The following is a 17,129-nucleotide window of genomic DNA, read 5'->3' as shown; positions in this document are numbered from 1 at the left end:
AGGGCCTCACAGGTTGGCAGGGCCTGGCTGGGGGCCATGTGGAAGGAGGCCGGCGCTCCAGGGACTCCAAGACGATGCTGGCTCTGGCGTTCTGCTCAGGGGGCACCCGCCAGCTTCTCTGTAGGGGAATGGATTCTACAAGCCCCTGTCGGCTCAAATCAACACATTTCCAACTGCTGCTCAGAGGGAGAGACGCCTCTTGGTAGACGACGTCTCCCTTCTGCTACACACTTGGCAGTGCAGTTTCTGCCAGAGGAAGGATCAGTCTGCCTCGGGGTTCACTGCTGCTGAGTTAGGCCTGGTGTGTAGGACCAGGGGTCAGAGATAGGCAGCAAAGGGCGTGGTTCAGCCATGCCTGCAAGCAAACAGCTGTCAAAGAATTCAGCTAGACGAGATGCGAGGAATCTCCTTGTGAGTGTGCTCAGTGAAAGGGCACTGCTGCCTTACCTTGGCTGGACCGCGATCCCTGCCACCCTTCAGGGGAAGGATAGAGAGATGGCAGGAGGAACCTCCTGCGTGGTGGAAGGGCAGGGAGAGGCCTGGCAGGCACAGACCACCCTGATCTGAGGGAGGAGAACGGTCTGCAAGTGGGGAGGCCCCGGGGGGAGAAGGTGAGCGGGTTACGGAATCCACTGAGGTTCAGTTCAGTTCAGTCACTCAGTCGTGTCCGACTTTTTGTGACCCCATGAATTGCAGCACATCAGGCCTCCCTGTCCATCACCAACTCCTGAAGTTCACCCAAACTCATGTCCATCAAGTCTGTGATGCCATCCAGCCGTCTCATCCTCGGTCGTCCCCTCCTCCTCCTGCCTCCAATCCCTCCCAGCATGAGTCTTTTCCAATCAGTCAACTCTTCACATGAGGTGGCCAAAGTATTGAAGTTTCAGCTTCAGCATCAGTCCTCCCAATGAACACCCAGGACTGATCTCCTCCAGAATGGACTGGTTGAACCTCCTTGCAGTCCAAGGGACTCTCAAGAGTTTTCTCCAACACCACAGTTCAAAAGCATCAATTCTTCGGCGCTCAGCTTTCTTCACAGTCCAACTCTCACTTCCATACATGACCACTGGAAAAACCATAGCCTTGACTAGATGGACCTTTGTTGGCAAAGTAATATCTCTGCTTTCGAATATGCTGTCTAAGTTGGTCATAACTTTCCTTCCAAAGAGTAAGCATCTTTTGATTTCATGGCTGCAATCACCATCTGCAGTGATTTTGGACCCCCCCCAAAATAAAGTCTGACACTGTTTCCACTGTTTCCCCATCTATTTCCCGTGAAGTGATGGGACCGGATGCCATAATCTTAGTTTTCTGAACGTTGAGCTTTAAGCCAACTTTTTCACTCTCCTCTTTCACTTTCCTCAAGAGGCTTTTTAGTTCCTCTTCACTTTCTGTCATAAGGGTTAGATGTACAAAAAAATCCCTGGCAAACTGAGAATGCTGACACGGGATCCGAGCAGGCACCTGTGCCTGTGCCAAAGCCAACGCCAAGGTTGGAAGTTATCCTGAGAATGTCAGAATGCCATGGGGCGAGCAGGGAGGAGCAGAGCCTCCTCTTGGAGGCAGATGCCGCTCAGGCCCAGCTGGGCGTAAAGCCCCAGCTGCCAGCCCTGAGGATCCAGGGAGGGGAGGTCCCCACTCCCACAAGGAGTGGCCACGGTCAGAATGTGCTATTCTCCAGCCTTGGGGGCAAGGACACAGGGCAATGGGAAAAGAAGGAAGGAAGACAGGGTGCGGGGTGGCGGGGGATCAGCAAGAAGGGGGAAGCACACAGAACAAAGACCCCAGCCTCAGTCAGCATGCTGGGCTCCTGGTGGAATTCCGATCTTCTGCTTGGACTGTGTGTTCCTGATAAGCCCCAACTCAGGATCTCCCAGCCCCCATCTCTGGTCTAGTTTACGGGCAGCAGTCCCAGGGGGCAAAGTCTCTAAATGCCTCGGGAATCCCAAGAAGACTCTTGAGAGTCCCTTGGACTGCAGAAGGATAAACACCGAGTGTCACTATTTACAGGGCATCAGTTTCTGCGCCTTTGCCAGGCTACTAAGATGAAAGCTTCAGTGAAACGCCGAGGGAGACCAGCCACCAGTAATGGTCCCAGCGCTCTTCTTTTTCTTTCGTTTAAAGATCAGCGAGCGGAGGGCTTCCCTGTGGTCCAATGGTTAACAGTCCACCTGCCAGTGCCGGGGACATGGGTTCGCTCTCTGGTCCAGGAAGGTGCTGTGAGCTGCGGAGCAACTAAGCCGCGCGCCACAACTGCTGAACCCGTGTGCCCTAGAGCCCCACGCTCCCCAGCAAGAGAAGCCACAGCAAACAGAAGCCTGAGCAACGCGACTGCAGAAAGCCTGAGTGCAGCAACGAAGACCCAGCACAGCCCCAAATACACAAAGCATCTTGTAAAAAAGATTCAAAAAAATCAGTGAGAGCCCCTCTGGTCCAAAGCCCAGGGATCCTAGCAACTGCCTGGAGGGCCACTCTCACTTGCTCTGGATTTGGGGCCAAGTCCAGGCAGCGGGGCAGCTGAATGCTGCCCCTGCTCTGGGACTGCTGGATTTATTTCACCCGGTCTTCCCCTGCCTGCCAGGAAGGAGGTCTTGGCAAAACAGGAGCTGGGGCCTGGGCCTCAGGGAGGTCTGATGTCTGAGCACCATTTCCATCACTGAACTTGGACCGCCCCAGCCTGCTGAGGCCATTGCCGAGGAAAGTCCCCACTGGTGCTTCCGGTGTCCTGAGAACAAACTGTAAACTCAGGTGCACCCAGAGGACAGCGTGGGTCCTGACCCCCCCACACACGCGGGGGCAGTGTGGGGAAAAGGGAGGACCCAGGGCGCTTCGGGGGCAAGCTCCACCCCTGAGGCACTGGTTCCTGTCTTAGAGCTGCCCTGCGGCACTAGCTGCCCTAGGCCCTGTCAGGAGGCTTGGATTTCCCGCTAAACTGCTATCAGGGGAGGAGGAAAGAGTTCAGCCGCCCTCCTCCTCCCCTCCCCCACTCCCCCGCCCCGTACCAGCTTCTGTCACAGCAGCATGTGACTTTGGTCTCGGGGAAGTGACCTGAGGTCACATGTCCAGCAGAGTAACAAATGAAAGAGGATGGTCCAGGCCACCTCTGGTTCTATAGCTGCAGTTCAGGGAGTTCAGTTCAGTTCAGTCGCTCAGTTTCGTCCGACTCTTTGCGACCCCATGAACCACTGCACGCCAGGCTTCCCTGTCCATCACCAACTCCCAGAGTTTACCCAAACCCACGTCCATTGAGTCGGTGACGTCATCCAACCATCTCATCCTCTGTCGTCCCCTTCTTCTCCTGCCCTCAATCTTTCCCAGCATCAAGGTCTTTTCAAATGAGTCAGCTCTTCGCATCAGGTGGCCAAAGTACTGGAGTTTCAGCTTCAACATCAGTTCTTCCAAAGAACACCCAGGACTGATCTCCTTGAGGATGGACTGGTTGGATCTCCGTGCGGTCCAAGGGACTCTCAAAAGTCTTCTCCAACACCACAGTTCAAAAGAATCAATTCTTCGTCACTCAGCTTTCTTTATAGTCCAACTCTCACATCCATACATGACCACTGGAAAAACCATAGCCTTGACTAGACGGACCTTTGTTGACAAAATAATGTCTCTGCTTTTTACTATGCTGCCTAGGTTGGTTATAACTTTCTTTCCAAGGAGCAAGCATCTTTTAATTTCATGGCTGCAATCACCATCTTCAGTGATTTTGGAGCCCCCCAAAATAAACTCAGCCACTGTTTCCCCATCTATTTGCCATGAAGTGACGGGACCAGATGCCATGATCTTCATTTTCTGAATGTTGAGCTTTAAACCAGCTTTTTCACTCTCCTCTTTCAGTTTCATCAAGAGGCTCTTTAGTTCTTCCTTTTCTGCCTTACGGGTGGTGTCATCTGCATATCTGAGGTTACTGATATTTCTCCCAGCAATCTTGATTCCAGCTTGTGTTTCTTCCAGCCCAGCATTTCTCATGATGTACTCTGCATAAAAGTTAAATAAGCAGGGTGACAATATACAGCCTTGACATACTCCTCTACTCACGGAGGAGAGGCGCACGTAAACCAACCCGGGAGGACCAGGGCTGGGTTAGACACCGAGACTGCCTGGCCTTGCTTTGAGATGAACTGCTGGCTTATTCTGTGCCAACATTTCCCACTCTGTACACAGGAAAGAAAGATAACATCCCTCTTCACCAGACAGCACACAGAGGTGAATCGACTTCAAGAAGTGATTTTTCACTTTTGCATACCTTTAGTTCGTTCAGGGTTAAGTCGTGTCCGACTCTTTGCAGCCCCAGGGACTCTATCCCATTAGGCTCCTCTGTCCATGGGATTTCCCAGGCAAGGTCTTTGGAGTGGGCAGCCATTTCCTTCTCCAGGGGAACTTCCAGGGATCGAAACTGCACCCCCTGCATTGGTAGGCAGACCCTTTACCACTGAGCCAGCACGCAAGCCCAAGAAGTGATTTTTTAAACCTGTATTCATTCTCCCCCCAAACCAGTAATGATTACACAAAGTGTGAAAATACAGAGGAGTCTAATGAAGAGACTGAAAGTCACCTGAAATCTCACAAAGTGAGATTCACTTTCTGAAAGGTGAGAAACCGGACCATACTGCTCTTTGAGAGATGAAGTAACCTTTTTCTTCTTCCTCCATCCTCGCATTTCCGGCTGCCCACAACGCACTAATTATTGAATGGCTAGTAATTCCCACTGTCTGTCTCAACTTGAGGTCTTCAGCACAAACAGGAAATGAAGGATGACCCGCAAGCTAAAGGGCGACCTTCAGGAAGTGGCCCTTCCCCAACGCCTGGCAGGCGTCCCCTGACCTGGCCTCGGGCAGGGCACAGACATTCCTGTCCCCAGGCCCCATCTCCGCTCTGCTTCGTTAGCAACCTTGAGGGAGGAGGTCTGGACTCTCCGCTCCAGGAGGCTGGCCGGCCACCTGGCCCCATTTGGCACAGCTGCTCTGATCCCAGCCCACCACTCCACAGGCCATCTCCTCTGTCAAACACTTCCTGCCCGCCATCCAGCCCGGGACAGAAAACCTGCCGTCGGCACCAAATCCCGAGGAGAAACAGCTCAGGAAGCCACCTGCCTCTCCCCTCATGTCCTCCCTGTCCAGCCGCGTCTCTGTCCCTGTGCTTCCTCTGGGCCCACTATCTGTCTTCTTTCCCTTCATTCCTTCCCCTGCCCCCCTTTCATCATCTCTTTATGAGATATATTTGCTTTTTAAAACACCTTTATTTATTTGGCTGCCTTGGGCTTTAGTTGTGGCATGCAGGATCTTTAGTTGCAACATGTGGGATTTAGTTCCCTGACCGGGGATCAAACCAGGGGCCCCATGCACTGAGAGCTTGGAGTCTTAGCCACTGGACCACCAGGGAAATCCCTAGATATTTTTTCAGTTTGGCAATGGGAAGCTTTACCAATGTCCATACCCTAAGACCCAGTCATCTCACATCACATCCAGAGGTCTATTCCAGAACTGCTGACAAATGTTTCTGTATAAAGACACTCTCTACCACACTGTTTACTATAGGCGGAAGCTGGAGACCACCTACATGTCGAGAAAAATGAAGAAGACGGTTAAATATGTCCGGCATCAGTGACATGTGAGGTGTAATTTCAACATTAAGATTACTTGGTCTGATTGCAACATCTGGGCCTTCCATTTAGATTCTTCTTTCAACAACCTATATATATATAAAATGCTTAGAAAGCAATCACAGAAATCTGAATGCTGATCAATATTAATGACATTAAGACACGTCTATATTCTTTAAGCGTAATAATGTATTGAAGTTATGTCTAAAGATAGGATTTTAGAGACCCAGATTAAAGGACTTAAAGGAACTGTATGTGTCTTGGACTTGCTTAAAAATGATCTTGAGGGGACAGGGTGAGTGGGCAGGTGTATGGAAGAACCAACACTGGCTCTGCGTCGGTAACTGATGTTGACTGGTAGGTACACACAGGTACCCTTTACTTCTATGTGTGTTTGAAACTTTCCACGACAAAAAACTTTAAAGGAAACACATCAAAGCACTACTATTTTTCTGTTATAAAATAAGATGGGCTAGCCAGAAAAGAGAACAAGCTCTTGTGTCCAAGTCCTAATGTGTCCCTAACCTCCACGTGCCTTATGGGCTGCGGGGGCAGAGGTCAGGTGGTCTCAGCTTCATCTCCCAAGTGGCCGGGGCCCAGTAGCTTGAATCCTGCAGGCTTTGTCACTCTTATTCTTAAACATGTGAACTCACAATCACAACAGTTGCATGTTATTGTGGTAAAGTTTTCAAAAATCCCCTAAAAAAATCAAACATAGTCACGGGTTATGTGATAATGTCCGTGAACAAGTCCCACCAAGACGAGGACCAGGGCAGCTGTGCTGACGTTATGCTGAGCTGTCCTTGTGGCCGGGGACAAACCTTCCGGGAGGAGGAGAGGAGGGGGTGACGGGCCCTGGGAAACTGCTGGACGGCCAGGAAAGCGGCTCCAGTGTTGATGGAGACATAACCCGAAGGCATGTGCGATGAGTCTGAGCATGCGGCGGGGCCACGGGTGTGGGGGGGGGGAGGCAGCACATAGCAGACGTCGAGCACCTGCCACAGGGAACACGTAGCAGACGTCGAGCACCTGCCACAGGGGAGATTCTGTGAAGGCTACACATCCAAATTAGTGAAGACAGTACCATAAGCAGACGTGCGTGCACTGCGCGCTTCCCTGAAGGCTGACCACCCACACTGGCAGAACACAACCTCCGACGGCCTCCCCTGGGGTGGTCCTCGCCACTGGGTTCCTCGAGGGAGGGGCCTGGTCAAGCTGCACAGATGTTTACCTGAGGAACAGCTTTTCCAGGGGGCTCCGTGGCTTCAGCTGTGAACTGTCCAGGATGCAGGGCACAGGGTGGCGCCTGGGGAGAAACACGGTCTCGCCCGGATGTACTGCTGGGATGACCTGCAGTGGCACGGAGAACCTCTCCACCAGCTTCCTGGCAAATGAAGGAGCAGGGGAGCCGGGCATCAGCAGGTGCACCTTGTCTGTGGTCTGGAGGGAGGCCAGGGAAGGCCAGACGGCGGCCCCCTCCCCGCAGCCCCCCCGCCCAGTGAGGACCAGACCAGGGGCACAGCGCCACCTGCTGACAGAGGGAGAGCCGCCAGACGTAGACAAAGGGGCTCTCTCCTCTCCCACTCCCTGTCGGACCCCAACCCCTCTCTCAGGGCCTTAGTGCAGGAGCCAGAAGTCCTGATCCCCATCCCTGCCCCGCTCGTGGGCTCTGGTCCATGTCCGCTGAGTGCCCACACGTGCAGGTGCCATATGCTCAAGGATGAGGCAGGCGTGGGCTGCCCGTGCTCGGCCAGGACAAGTGTAAGGGGGTCACAGCGAGGCCCTCCAGCGAGTGGACCAGCCCCAGAGCAGCCACACGGTGCGGGGAGAGGCTTGGGAAAGAAGCCCTGGGTGGGTGCGGCAGGCCGGGGAGGGCCTCTGAAGCATGATGAGGGGGTCAGGGCTCTTTCTCTGAGTAGCATCCTCAAGGCCTCGTGAGCAGGAGGACTCGCCACGCTGCTCTGAGGGTCATTTAGTGAACCAGAGCTAGGTCCCACGGATAGGGAAGGAACAGGCAGAAGAGGGGACACATTCCAGCTCTATGGGGATGTGTCTAAGGCAGGAGGTAAAGACTCCCTCAAAACGAGGCCAGTCGCAGTGCCATGCAGGACGGAAGGGTCTCCCTTACACAGAACGCAGAGGGTGAACACAGCTAGCCACAGAACACCAAGAGTGTGTGTGTGTGTGTGTGTGTGTGTGTGTGTGGTGTGCAGGTACACAGACATGCACACAACAGCCTGCACACATCTGACACACCCAACCATGGTCCAGGGTCATCCCGAGGGAACAGGATGGGGGAGGGGAAGGAAGGGGAGACATTTCCTGTTTACTTCAAACAACAGTGTTTGGCTTGATTTTGCACTAACATAACATACACTCAACAGTAAGAATAACAAAATAAAGCAAGCCACAGGCACTGCACCCCTTCTCATCACAGGAAGGCCGGTACCCAGGCTGCCAGCTGGGCCCTGAGACAGTGAGCATGGAGGGGACACGGCCAGGGGCTCCTGTGAGTGGGGCCTGACAGCCGGTGCCGGAGGTGGATGAGCTGGGCTGGGGGCCCACCAGCTGCCAGGGGGATCTGTCACTCTCTGGCCAAATGACCCAAGGTAAGGAAGGTCATCCTAAGGGTGAAACGGCACAACAGATGGGAATGACATCGGAAAAGCGGACAGATTCTGACCTCGCCGACTTTGGAAACAGCCTCAGCAAACCACCATACAAATGGTACAACAACTTTCTGGTTTGTTAATTCATTTGCCGTTTGAGTTTTTGAGTATCTACGGCTTCCTATGTCCGCAAAGAGCTGGACACGACCGGGTGACAGAGCAACAACGGCAACGGCTTCTTAGGTCGCTTTTATAATTTTAGAAAAAGTAGACTATTAGAAGTCTGTAAGAACCAGACTCATCTGTAGAAAGCTCTCGGCTCCTGACCCCAAACCATCGCTCAAAGGGAGTTCTGTGATATTAAATACAATGTATGTGCATTATTAAGAGCTCTGAGATGACTCTAATTGAGGACTTCCTGTGCAGCCCAGAAGTGAGGATAAAGGAGGATGCTGTGGTATAAATATCCTCCCCTCCCTGGCACTGGCACACACATAAAGGGCTTTTAACTTTAAGGGCTAGAGAATGCAGGATGTTGTCTGTTCAAGACACAGGCTACTCTTGGAGCAGGAGCAGCTGATCAGCTTGGGGTGACGGGGGGCCTTCCTCTGCCGGGCAAGGGTGGGGGGTTTCGCGACTCCTCGTCACGGGCAACCTGTCTGCCAGATGGTGGCCAGCCCCCCGGCTTGGGCCTCACCCCTTCTGGACCCATACTCCTGCATGGCACCTCCCACCCACCCCGGCCCCACTCAGGGATGGAAGAGGCTGCCGGGCTTTGTACATCAGTGAGTAATTTTCTTTGAAGCAGAGAACCGTACTGACCCATCAAGATGATCACACATCAAAACAACCACCTTAAAGTGGCTGTTGTCAGAAGAGGCTGTCTCAGAGTACTACTTCAAAAGGTCACGTGCCCAGAGGATTATCAGCAATTTCAAAGCCTGGAGCACCAGCTGCCCAGGTTAACTCCCTTTCTGTGGGGAATTTTAAAAGCATCCAGGCCACAACTTACAAAATCCTGGATGCACTCAGGAGAAAGGGAAAGAGCTAGGGAGATTATCCAGGCTACAGAGATGTCTTAAACCATTTACTTCCAAGGCTCTCCATCCAGTCAGTGGAGACCACGGGAAGTGAATCCCCAGCCCCGACAGAGAAAATTGCTTCATTACTCATGATGCCACCAAAGCCTCTGGCCCAAACCTGCTGATTCCATCTGCCAGGAGTCACCGTGTGCCCGTCAGGCACCCTTTCCCTGCTGCTGGGCAGCACATGGAAACTGGGGCCAGCTACAAGGCTGCTGCTTAGTTCTTTAGTCTGACTCTCTGCGACCTCATGGACTGCAGCCCGCCAGACTCCTCTGTCCATGGGATTCTCCAGGCAAGAACACTACAGTGGGTTGCCATGCCCTTCTCTAGCGGATCCTGCAGACCCAGGGGTCGAACCCGCCTCTCCTGCGCTGGCAGGTGGATTCTGGACTACTGAGCCACCAGTGAGGAGACAGGTGTCCCTAATCCAGGCTGCGGCCCCCTCCTGCCCCATTTCAGTACACAAGGCTTTCCCTGCCGCACAAGCAAGCTCGCCATTGCTACAAAGCAGCACAGCCAAGCAGGCTGTAAAGGCCCTCAGAGCCAGAAGGAACTCTTTACAGTCCACATGCTTTACAGACAACCTGCTGAGCCCCGATCTGAGGCGAACCATACGGGGGTCCTGAGAGAGGGGCCCCCAGGGAGTCTGTGCGTGTGGGTGGACACAGGATGCTGACTCAGTGTGGGCATTCCAACCAGACCGCCCAGCTCAGGCCTGAATAGCGTCACCCAGACACAGAGCGCGCGAAGCCTGGACAGGCGGACAGCCCAGCGCCTGTGGAGCAGCCTGCCCCTGGGTCACGCGGGGGGCACGCGGCTCCTGAGGGAGGGAGGGGAAGGAGGAGGGAGGAAGGAGGAATGGAAAGGAAGGCAGACAGACAGACAGAAGGGTCTGTCCTGGCTCCACTTTCCCCTCAGCTGCCGCCCGATCTCCTCTCTCGCCCTCCCCTCTCGGTCTCCTCTGAACCTTTTCCAGGCAGGCTCGCCCCGGTCACCCACCGGAGCTGCTCCTGTCAAGATTACGGTGACCTTGAGGCTGCGCCCTCGGGCCTGTTCTCTCTACACCGACTTCCTGGTGATCTCATCTGGTTTTGCGGTTTTAAATGTCACCTATACATGGTGATTCCCAAGCTGGCCTCTCCAGACAAGGAGGTCCTTGTCTTAGTCTCACCCCAGGGGTCCCACAAGTGAACACTTGTTCCCGTGCCTGCCACCACCCCCAGCCTGCGTCATTCAGCCCTCCTCAATTCGAGTCAACCCCGACCATCCATCTGCTCAGGCCTCAATTCAGGGGGTTCACTCTGATTCCTCTCTTGCTCCCACAGCCTCCATCCAGCTCATCAGCAAACCCTGTCAGTTCTACTCTGAAAGTCTACCCAGAACATGCCTCCTCACCCATCCTCACTCTCTTGGATTACGATCATGGCCCCCTGTGCCCTCCCAGTCTACCCTGGACGCAGCAGCAGAAGACCCTGCTCAGCTGAGTGGCAACCAGCTTCACGCAGCCCCTCGACCTCCACTCCCCACCTCCGCCCCCTCCTCACTGCTCCTACGGCAAGGCCCTCCCAGGGCCACCCCTCGCCATCTCCAGGTCTCTGCTGAAAACCTATCTGCTCTCCGAGTCCCCGACCTGTCGCCCAACTCTCACAGCACCCCCAACACCACCGACGCCCACTGTCTCCTTTCTCATTAGCCCTGGCCACCAGCTTCCTGCATTCACCACTGCACTGCTGGTTTCCGGCCCTGACCCCGAGCAGCGCGAGGGCAGAGACCTCTGTCTGGCTCTGTTCCTGTTGTATCCCAGAGTCTGCACAGTTGTTCAGTCGCTAAGTCGTGTCTGACTCTGTGATCCCATGGACTGCAGCACATCAGGCTTCCCTGTCCTTCACTGTCTCCACAGAGCCTGTGCAAAGTTGCACATAACAGATGCTTGTTGGATAGACAGACAAATGGAGAGACAGACGGATAGACAAATGGATGAATGGAAAACCAGATGCCCTGAAGATGGATTCAACTGTGGTCCTCAGGCATCTCTGTGGTACAGAGGAATCCAGCCCTGGTTCCAGCCAACAGGCCAGGAGATTCCAGCCCAGATGACACCTCTCACAGAGGGCACTTCCCTTCCCTGCACAGGGGAAGACAAAGGTGTCACATGGCTGTATTCTCTCATTCAAAAGCAGTGTTCTTTTAGACTGTGGCTTGAGATCTGGTCCCACGAGTTTGGGCAGACAGTCAGGGAAGAACAGGCCATGTTTTATACCTGTGTATCCTCAAAGCTCCACACTAGATCCTGACACACAATGGGAGAATAAATATTTCTCGAATCAATGAACAGATGTGGGATTATGAGGAGGCAGCTTGAGAACTTATCAACAGCACACAAACCTCTGGTTGAAACGGCCCAGGGACTTCCCTGGTGGTCCAGTGGCTAAGACTCCATTCTCCCAGTGCAGGGGGGGCCCAGGTTCGATCCCTGGTCAGGGAACCAGATCCCACAGGCCACAACTGAAGACCCCACGTGCCTGTGTGTGTGCTCACGTGCCTGTGTGTGTGCTCAGTTGCGCTCAGTCATGTCCAGCTCTTTTGTGACCTCCTCTGTCCATAGGATTTCCCAGGCAAGCAGACTGGAGTGGGTTGCATGACACCACAAAAATCAAAGATCCTACAGGTCGCAACTAAGACCCAGCACAGTCAAATAGATAGAATATTGAAAAAGAAAGCAGTCCAAAACAAAGGACAGGGCAGCACTTGAACCCTCTGTCTGGAGAGGCGGTGTGTGGACTGGGCACCTCTGGAGGGTGCCTCTCCCCCAGCCTGTCCCCACTCCCCTACCTGTGCTCAGGCGTGAGCAGCACTTCGTCTTCATTAAGATCCCAGGCTCTGAGGTCAGCACAGTCCAGGAGAAGTAGCTTCTCTTGCTCCTGCTCCCTGCAAGGAGGTGAGAGGTGTCAACCAGGGTCAGCCCAGGGCCTGTTCATCCAGCTCCATCACAGGGCCCCAAGGGTATCCCGGTGCACAGCCAGGCCCAGGCACAGGGATCAGGGAGCCCAGGGCCCTGTCTCCCTGCACAGAGGCTCTCAAACTCAGATTCCAGCAGTGGGGTGGGGGAGAGGGCCTGCGTTGCCTGAAAGACGACAATTTACACCATACAACTTCAATGTGAAGAGCTGACTCATTGGAAAAGACCCTGATGCTGGGAAAGATTGAGGGCAAGAGGAGAAGGGGGCAGCAGAGGATGAGATGGTTGGATGACATCACCACCTCAATGGACATGCTGCTGCTGCTGCTGCTAAGTCGTTTCAGTTGTGTCCGACTGTGCGGCCCCACAGACGGCAGCCCACCAGGCTCCCCTGTCCCTGGGATTCTCCAGGCAAGAACACTGGAGTGGGTTGCCATTTCCTTCTCCAACACATGAAAGTGAAAAGTGAAAGTGAGGTCGCTCAGTCGTATCCAACTCTTAGCAACCTCATGGACTGCAGCCTACCAGGCTCCTCCATCCATGGGATTTTCCAGGCAAGAGTACTGGAGTGGGGTGCCATTGCCTTCTCCGCAATGGACATGAGGTTGAGCAAGTTCCAAGAGCTGGTGAAGGACAGGGAAGCCTGGCGTGCTGCAGTCCAGAGGGTCGCCAAGAGTCAGACACAACTTAGCACTGAACAGCACCACACTGGGGCCTGGGCCTTGCCTCTCTGCTCCCCCTGGGCCCAGTGCTCCCCATGGGCCTGTGCCCATGGCCGCCCTGGGCCTGCCTCTCCGGTCCCGGCAGTAGCCCCCAGGGCTGCTCCTTCCTTCCTGCGCATGCTTGCCCTTCAGTCTGTTTCTTCCCGCAGCCCTGAGCGCCTCAACTCCCTTTCCAACCAGCCCCACTGCAGCCCTGTGAGCTGACCCTTACTTTGTAGGAAATCAGCTCCCTCACCTTCGGCCCTGACCACACACAAACTCCGAGGGGCACCAGGCCCCGCTCTGACCTTCTGCATTCTTATTCCCTCTGATGTTAAAGGAGCCCTGGGAGCCCCACCCCTCCAGCCTCGCCCCGCCCTGTGTGCTCACCCTGGCTTTGCTCACAGGTCCTCGGTTCTCCAAGGTTTTGTCTCCTGCCCAGCCGCCGTCTTGGACTGGGCTAGCTGGATGACTGCCAGCTGAAGGTGGACAGCCCTTGGTCCTCAGGTGCCCAATTCTGAATTCCTCTTCCCAACACAGGCCCCAGCCACCCGGGGTGAAAGGTCCCATGGGAGCCAGCTCACCACCACTCTCCCTCAGCTCTCACACTTCCTGTCCATTCTCCACGCCGCCGCCTGGGCAATCTATCTTAAACACGTGGGAAAACCCACTTGAAATCCGTCCGTGATTGACCTTGTGTTCACGAGGCCCCAGTTCACATCTTGGTTGCGGCTCCTGCTCTGGCCTGCCCCCACACTCTGACAAAGAGTACTCCAGTCCCAGCACCGACTGCCCGACATGCCTTTAGATGTGTGGTCGTTCCCATTGCTCTCCCAAATCTAATCCTCCACAGTCCAAGGACAAGGATCCCCTGGGAATCCGTCCCAACCTTCAGGCTGAGTTAGGTGCTCCTTTTCCAGCCCTCTCTGTGTGTGTGCTCAGCCATGCAGCTGTGTTCCGACTCTTTGAGGTCCCCTCTGTCCATGGGCTTCTCCAGGCAAGAATACTAGGGTGGGTTGCCATTTCCTACTCCGGGAGATCTTCCCAACCCAGGGAATGAACCTATATCTCTTGCGTCTCCTGCACTGACAGGCAGATTCTTTACCACCAGCGCCACCTGGGCTGTGAAATACTAGAATCACTGTGTTCAGTTTCCGGGGGAAAATACGATAATGCATGCCACACGTGTGTTTAACCCTCTCCAGTGGGGCAAGAACACGGGGCTGGGAAAAACAGAGGCCAGTGAGTTGCTATTCCGATAAGAACCCGAGCATCCGACAACAGCAGTGCCTCTTTCTATGTGTAACTTCCACAAAGGGAGCTTGCAGCCACTGAGCAAAACCAACCTGAGAGATGGGAAGAGGACCCAGAGAATAAGCCTGTGGTCAACGCGCTCCTGTCAGACGAAGTGCAGGGCCAGGGTGAAGCCCACCTGTGCCCAGGCCACCCCAGTCCTCACGGACAACGGAGCCGTGGGATTCTAGTCTCTTCACTGCAGACGGGACCTCAGTGCAAGCCAACCGTGTCATCTGCTTCCCAGGGGAGAAACAGCACTTGTACTGGTTTCCATCCCCCCACTGTGCCTCCCTAAGGGACTTCCGGTTCTGATCCCCTGTGACTTTCGCTTTAAGAAGCCAACTTCAGGCTTCCCTGGTGGGTCAGTGATAAAGAATCCACCTGCCATGCAGGGCACACGGGTTCGATCCCTGGCCCAGGAAGATCCCACAGGCTGCAAGACAACTAAGCCCGGCCACAACTCCTGAGCCTGTGCTCGAGAGCCTGGGAACCGCGACTACGGACGCCTGAGTGCCCTACAGCCCTTACTCTGCAACAGGAGAAGCCACCGCAACGAGAGGCCGGCTCGCGGAGACTCTCACCTCAACTAGAGAAAGCCCGTGGGCAGCAGCGGAGACTCTCGCCTCAACGGGAGAAAGCCCATGAGCAGCAGCGGAGACTCTCGCCTCAACGGGAGAAAGCCCGTGGGCAGCAGCGGAGACTCTCACTTCAACCAGAGAAAGCCCGTGAGCAGCAGCGGAGACTCTCACCTCAACTACAGAAAGCCCGTGAGCAGCAGTGAAGACCCAGCACAGCCAGAGCTAAACAAATCCTTTGTAAAAGGAAGGGAAAAAGAAACCGACTTCTACGTGAGACAGGCTCACTGTAATCCCAGGGGGAGGGCAGGTGAGCTAGACCAAGCGCTACAGGAAAACTGCTCAGAGGCTGGCCTGGGCCAGGGCGCAGGGAAGGCCAGCTCCTTATGCTTGTCCCCGTCCCCCCAGCACTGTCAGAGCCATTGTCAGGCTGCATGCCTCAGTGTCAAAGCCGCCTGTTTCCTCCACTTCCCTCGAGCCCTTGGATGGGAGCTGAGTGAGCCCCAGACTGGCAGGAACTGGGCAGAAGGGGGCTCAGGTGGAGAGAACCAGAAGCGAGGTCTCTGGACGTGGTTCGGAGCGGCGCTGTCCGCCTTGCAGATGCTGTCCTCTGACCCCCTGCCACTCCGAGCGCCGGTTATTCACCAGGGCACACGGGGCACTCACCCGGGAGGCCCGCTGAGGCTGGGAGGGGAGTAGGCTGCCTTATCCTGGGAGGAATTTGCCCTGAGTCTTCGAATACAAACGAGCGCTGTAAAATTACCGCTAACCTCAAAGAAATGAAGACCCTTTCCGCTTACCTCTTCTCTTGCAATAAGTAATCCAAGCTGTTGACATAGCACCCCGAGCTCCCAGAGGCGAGCTGGCGAAACCATACAGGAATGGGCATCAAAGACAAAGACAGAGGGAGAAAAAAAACTGATCAATGTTAAGCCCTCTGTTTAGTTTACTTTTCTGAACAGGCAGTATATTCACTCAATTAAAACAATCGGAAAGCATAAGGGCACACAGCCCAAGGACTTCACTGCCACCCCTGGCCCCTTGGGCCCCTCCCCACAGGTGGCCTCAGTGTCCACTGCTGGAGACCCTGTTCACACAAAGAAGCAATCAGGAATACATCAGACTCTCCTTCAACACAAATGGTAGTGTAGTACACCCGCTGTTCTGTACTGAGCTCTGATTTTCAATTAACAATACGTAATCAGGGGCATCCCATATCAATACTAAAGAGATGATTTTTAAAAAACCACCACTTCCATGATATTCTGAAGTATGATAATGACGTAATTTACTAGTTCCCTAGTGATAGGCATTTTGGTTACTGGCAATCTTGCGCTATTACAAATAAATAGGTCCTGTTCTCAGAATACATTTCCTGGATCTATGGGTGCTCAAATGTCCCCATAGTCTTCCCAGCAACCACGGTTTATTCCCAGTAATGAAGTTCATCACTGAAGTTTCCACTTTGGAATTCCCAAGTCGCTGGACCACAGTTAGCCTGAGGCTTTGTGCCTGACCTAGCCCAGATCCATGACCTCAACCTGGGCTGCAAAAGCCTTGAGGGGCCCTGCACCACTCCAAGCATTTCTGTTAGGAGTTAGGGGCAGAAATAAAGGGGGAGACAGCCCAGCTTTGGGGGCCCAAGCTCCCAGTCACGAGGGCCCAGGGCCTGGGGAGAGGCCAGAGGGTGTGGAGAAAAAGCTATGCTCAGGGGGAGGGGGCCGAAGGAGGGTAGTTGGGGTATGGCTGAAGAGGACTGGCCACAAAGGGATGGCCTGGTGATGACTCTGGAGAAGTGGCCAGAGAGGGGTGGCAAGGAGGGGAGGCCCCGGCTTACCAAGGTGTGGGCACCCATCCCTGGAGTTGCAGCCTCTGGGCTGGTCCCTGTCACGTTCCAGAACGGCTCCCCCAGTGAGACCAGGCCTCTTAGTCGATCCAGGTCCTGGGGCTCCTGCTCTGACACCTCAGGGTGCTGGTAAGCCAGCCTCCTCAGGGCCCGAGGACCTGGGGCTGGGTCCCCTCTGTTGGCCTGTGGGATGCTCAGGTTCAGGAACTCCACAGGTGGCGGGCTCCAGTCATTGGAGAACGTGTTCCCGGCGGCCTGCATCTTGGGCTTTTTTGACGACTTGGAGGCTGGAGCAGAGGTGGGACTGCAGAGGCGCCGGGTGGGGTGCGGGAGCCCCTGGTACAGGGGATGGTCGAAGCAGCTGCCCTTCAGGTTGGGCAGGAGGATGGGCCTGGTGGTGGCAGCCTGGCCGTCTGTGGATGGGACACAGAGCTGTGGTGCCCCCAGTGGCCC

At 54.7% G+C, this 17,129-nt stretch overlaps 1 protein-coding gene across 4 annotated transcripts in view; it reads right to left on the bottom strand.

Moving 5' to 3' along the window:
* Positions 1-17,129, bottom strand: part of FAM178B (family with sequence similarity 178 member B) — a 97,782-nt gene that overhangs the window by 79,768 nt on the left and 885 nt on the right. For 2 of the 4 annotated variants that reach the window (XM_069580586.1, XM_069580585.1), the window contains exons 2-5: positions 16,668-17,089; positions 15,631-15,692; positions 12,132-12,227; positions 6,837-6,989 (exon numbers count right to left, since the gene is read on the bottom strand). In XM_069580586.1, coding sequence (XP_069436687.1) covers positions 6,837-6,989; positions 12,132-12,227; positions 15,631-15,692; positions 16,668-17,089 — 733 coding nt within the window. Of the gene's footprint in view, positions 1-6,836; positions 6,990-12,131; positions 12,228-13,349; positions 13,702-15,630; positions 15,693-16,667; positions 17,090-17,129 lie in introns of those variants that run through there. The other 2 variants (XM_069580589.1, XM_069580587.1) reach the window with 2 other exon arrangements.

The sequence above is a fragment of the Ovis canadensis genome, chromosome 3, assembly GCF_042477335.2.
Source record: "Ovis canadensis isolate MfBH-ARS-UI-01 breed Bighorn chromosome 3, ARS-UI_OviCan_v2, whole genome shotgun sequence".
In the NCBI taxonomy this organism is placed as follows: Eukaryota; Metazoa; Chordata; class Mammalia; order Artiodactyla; family Bovidae; genus Ovis; species Ovis canadensis.
The sequence above is the reverse complement of the archived record's forward strand: the minus strand, read 5'-3'. Positions and strand labels throughout refer to the sequence as shown.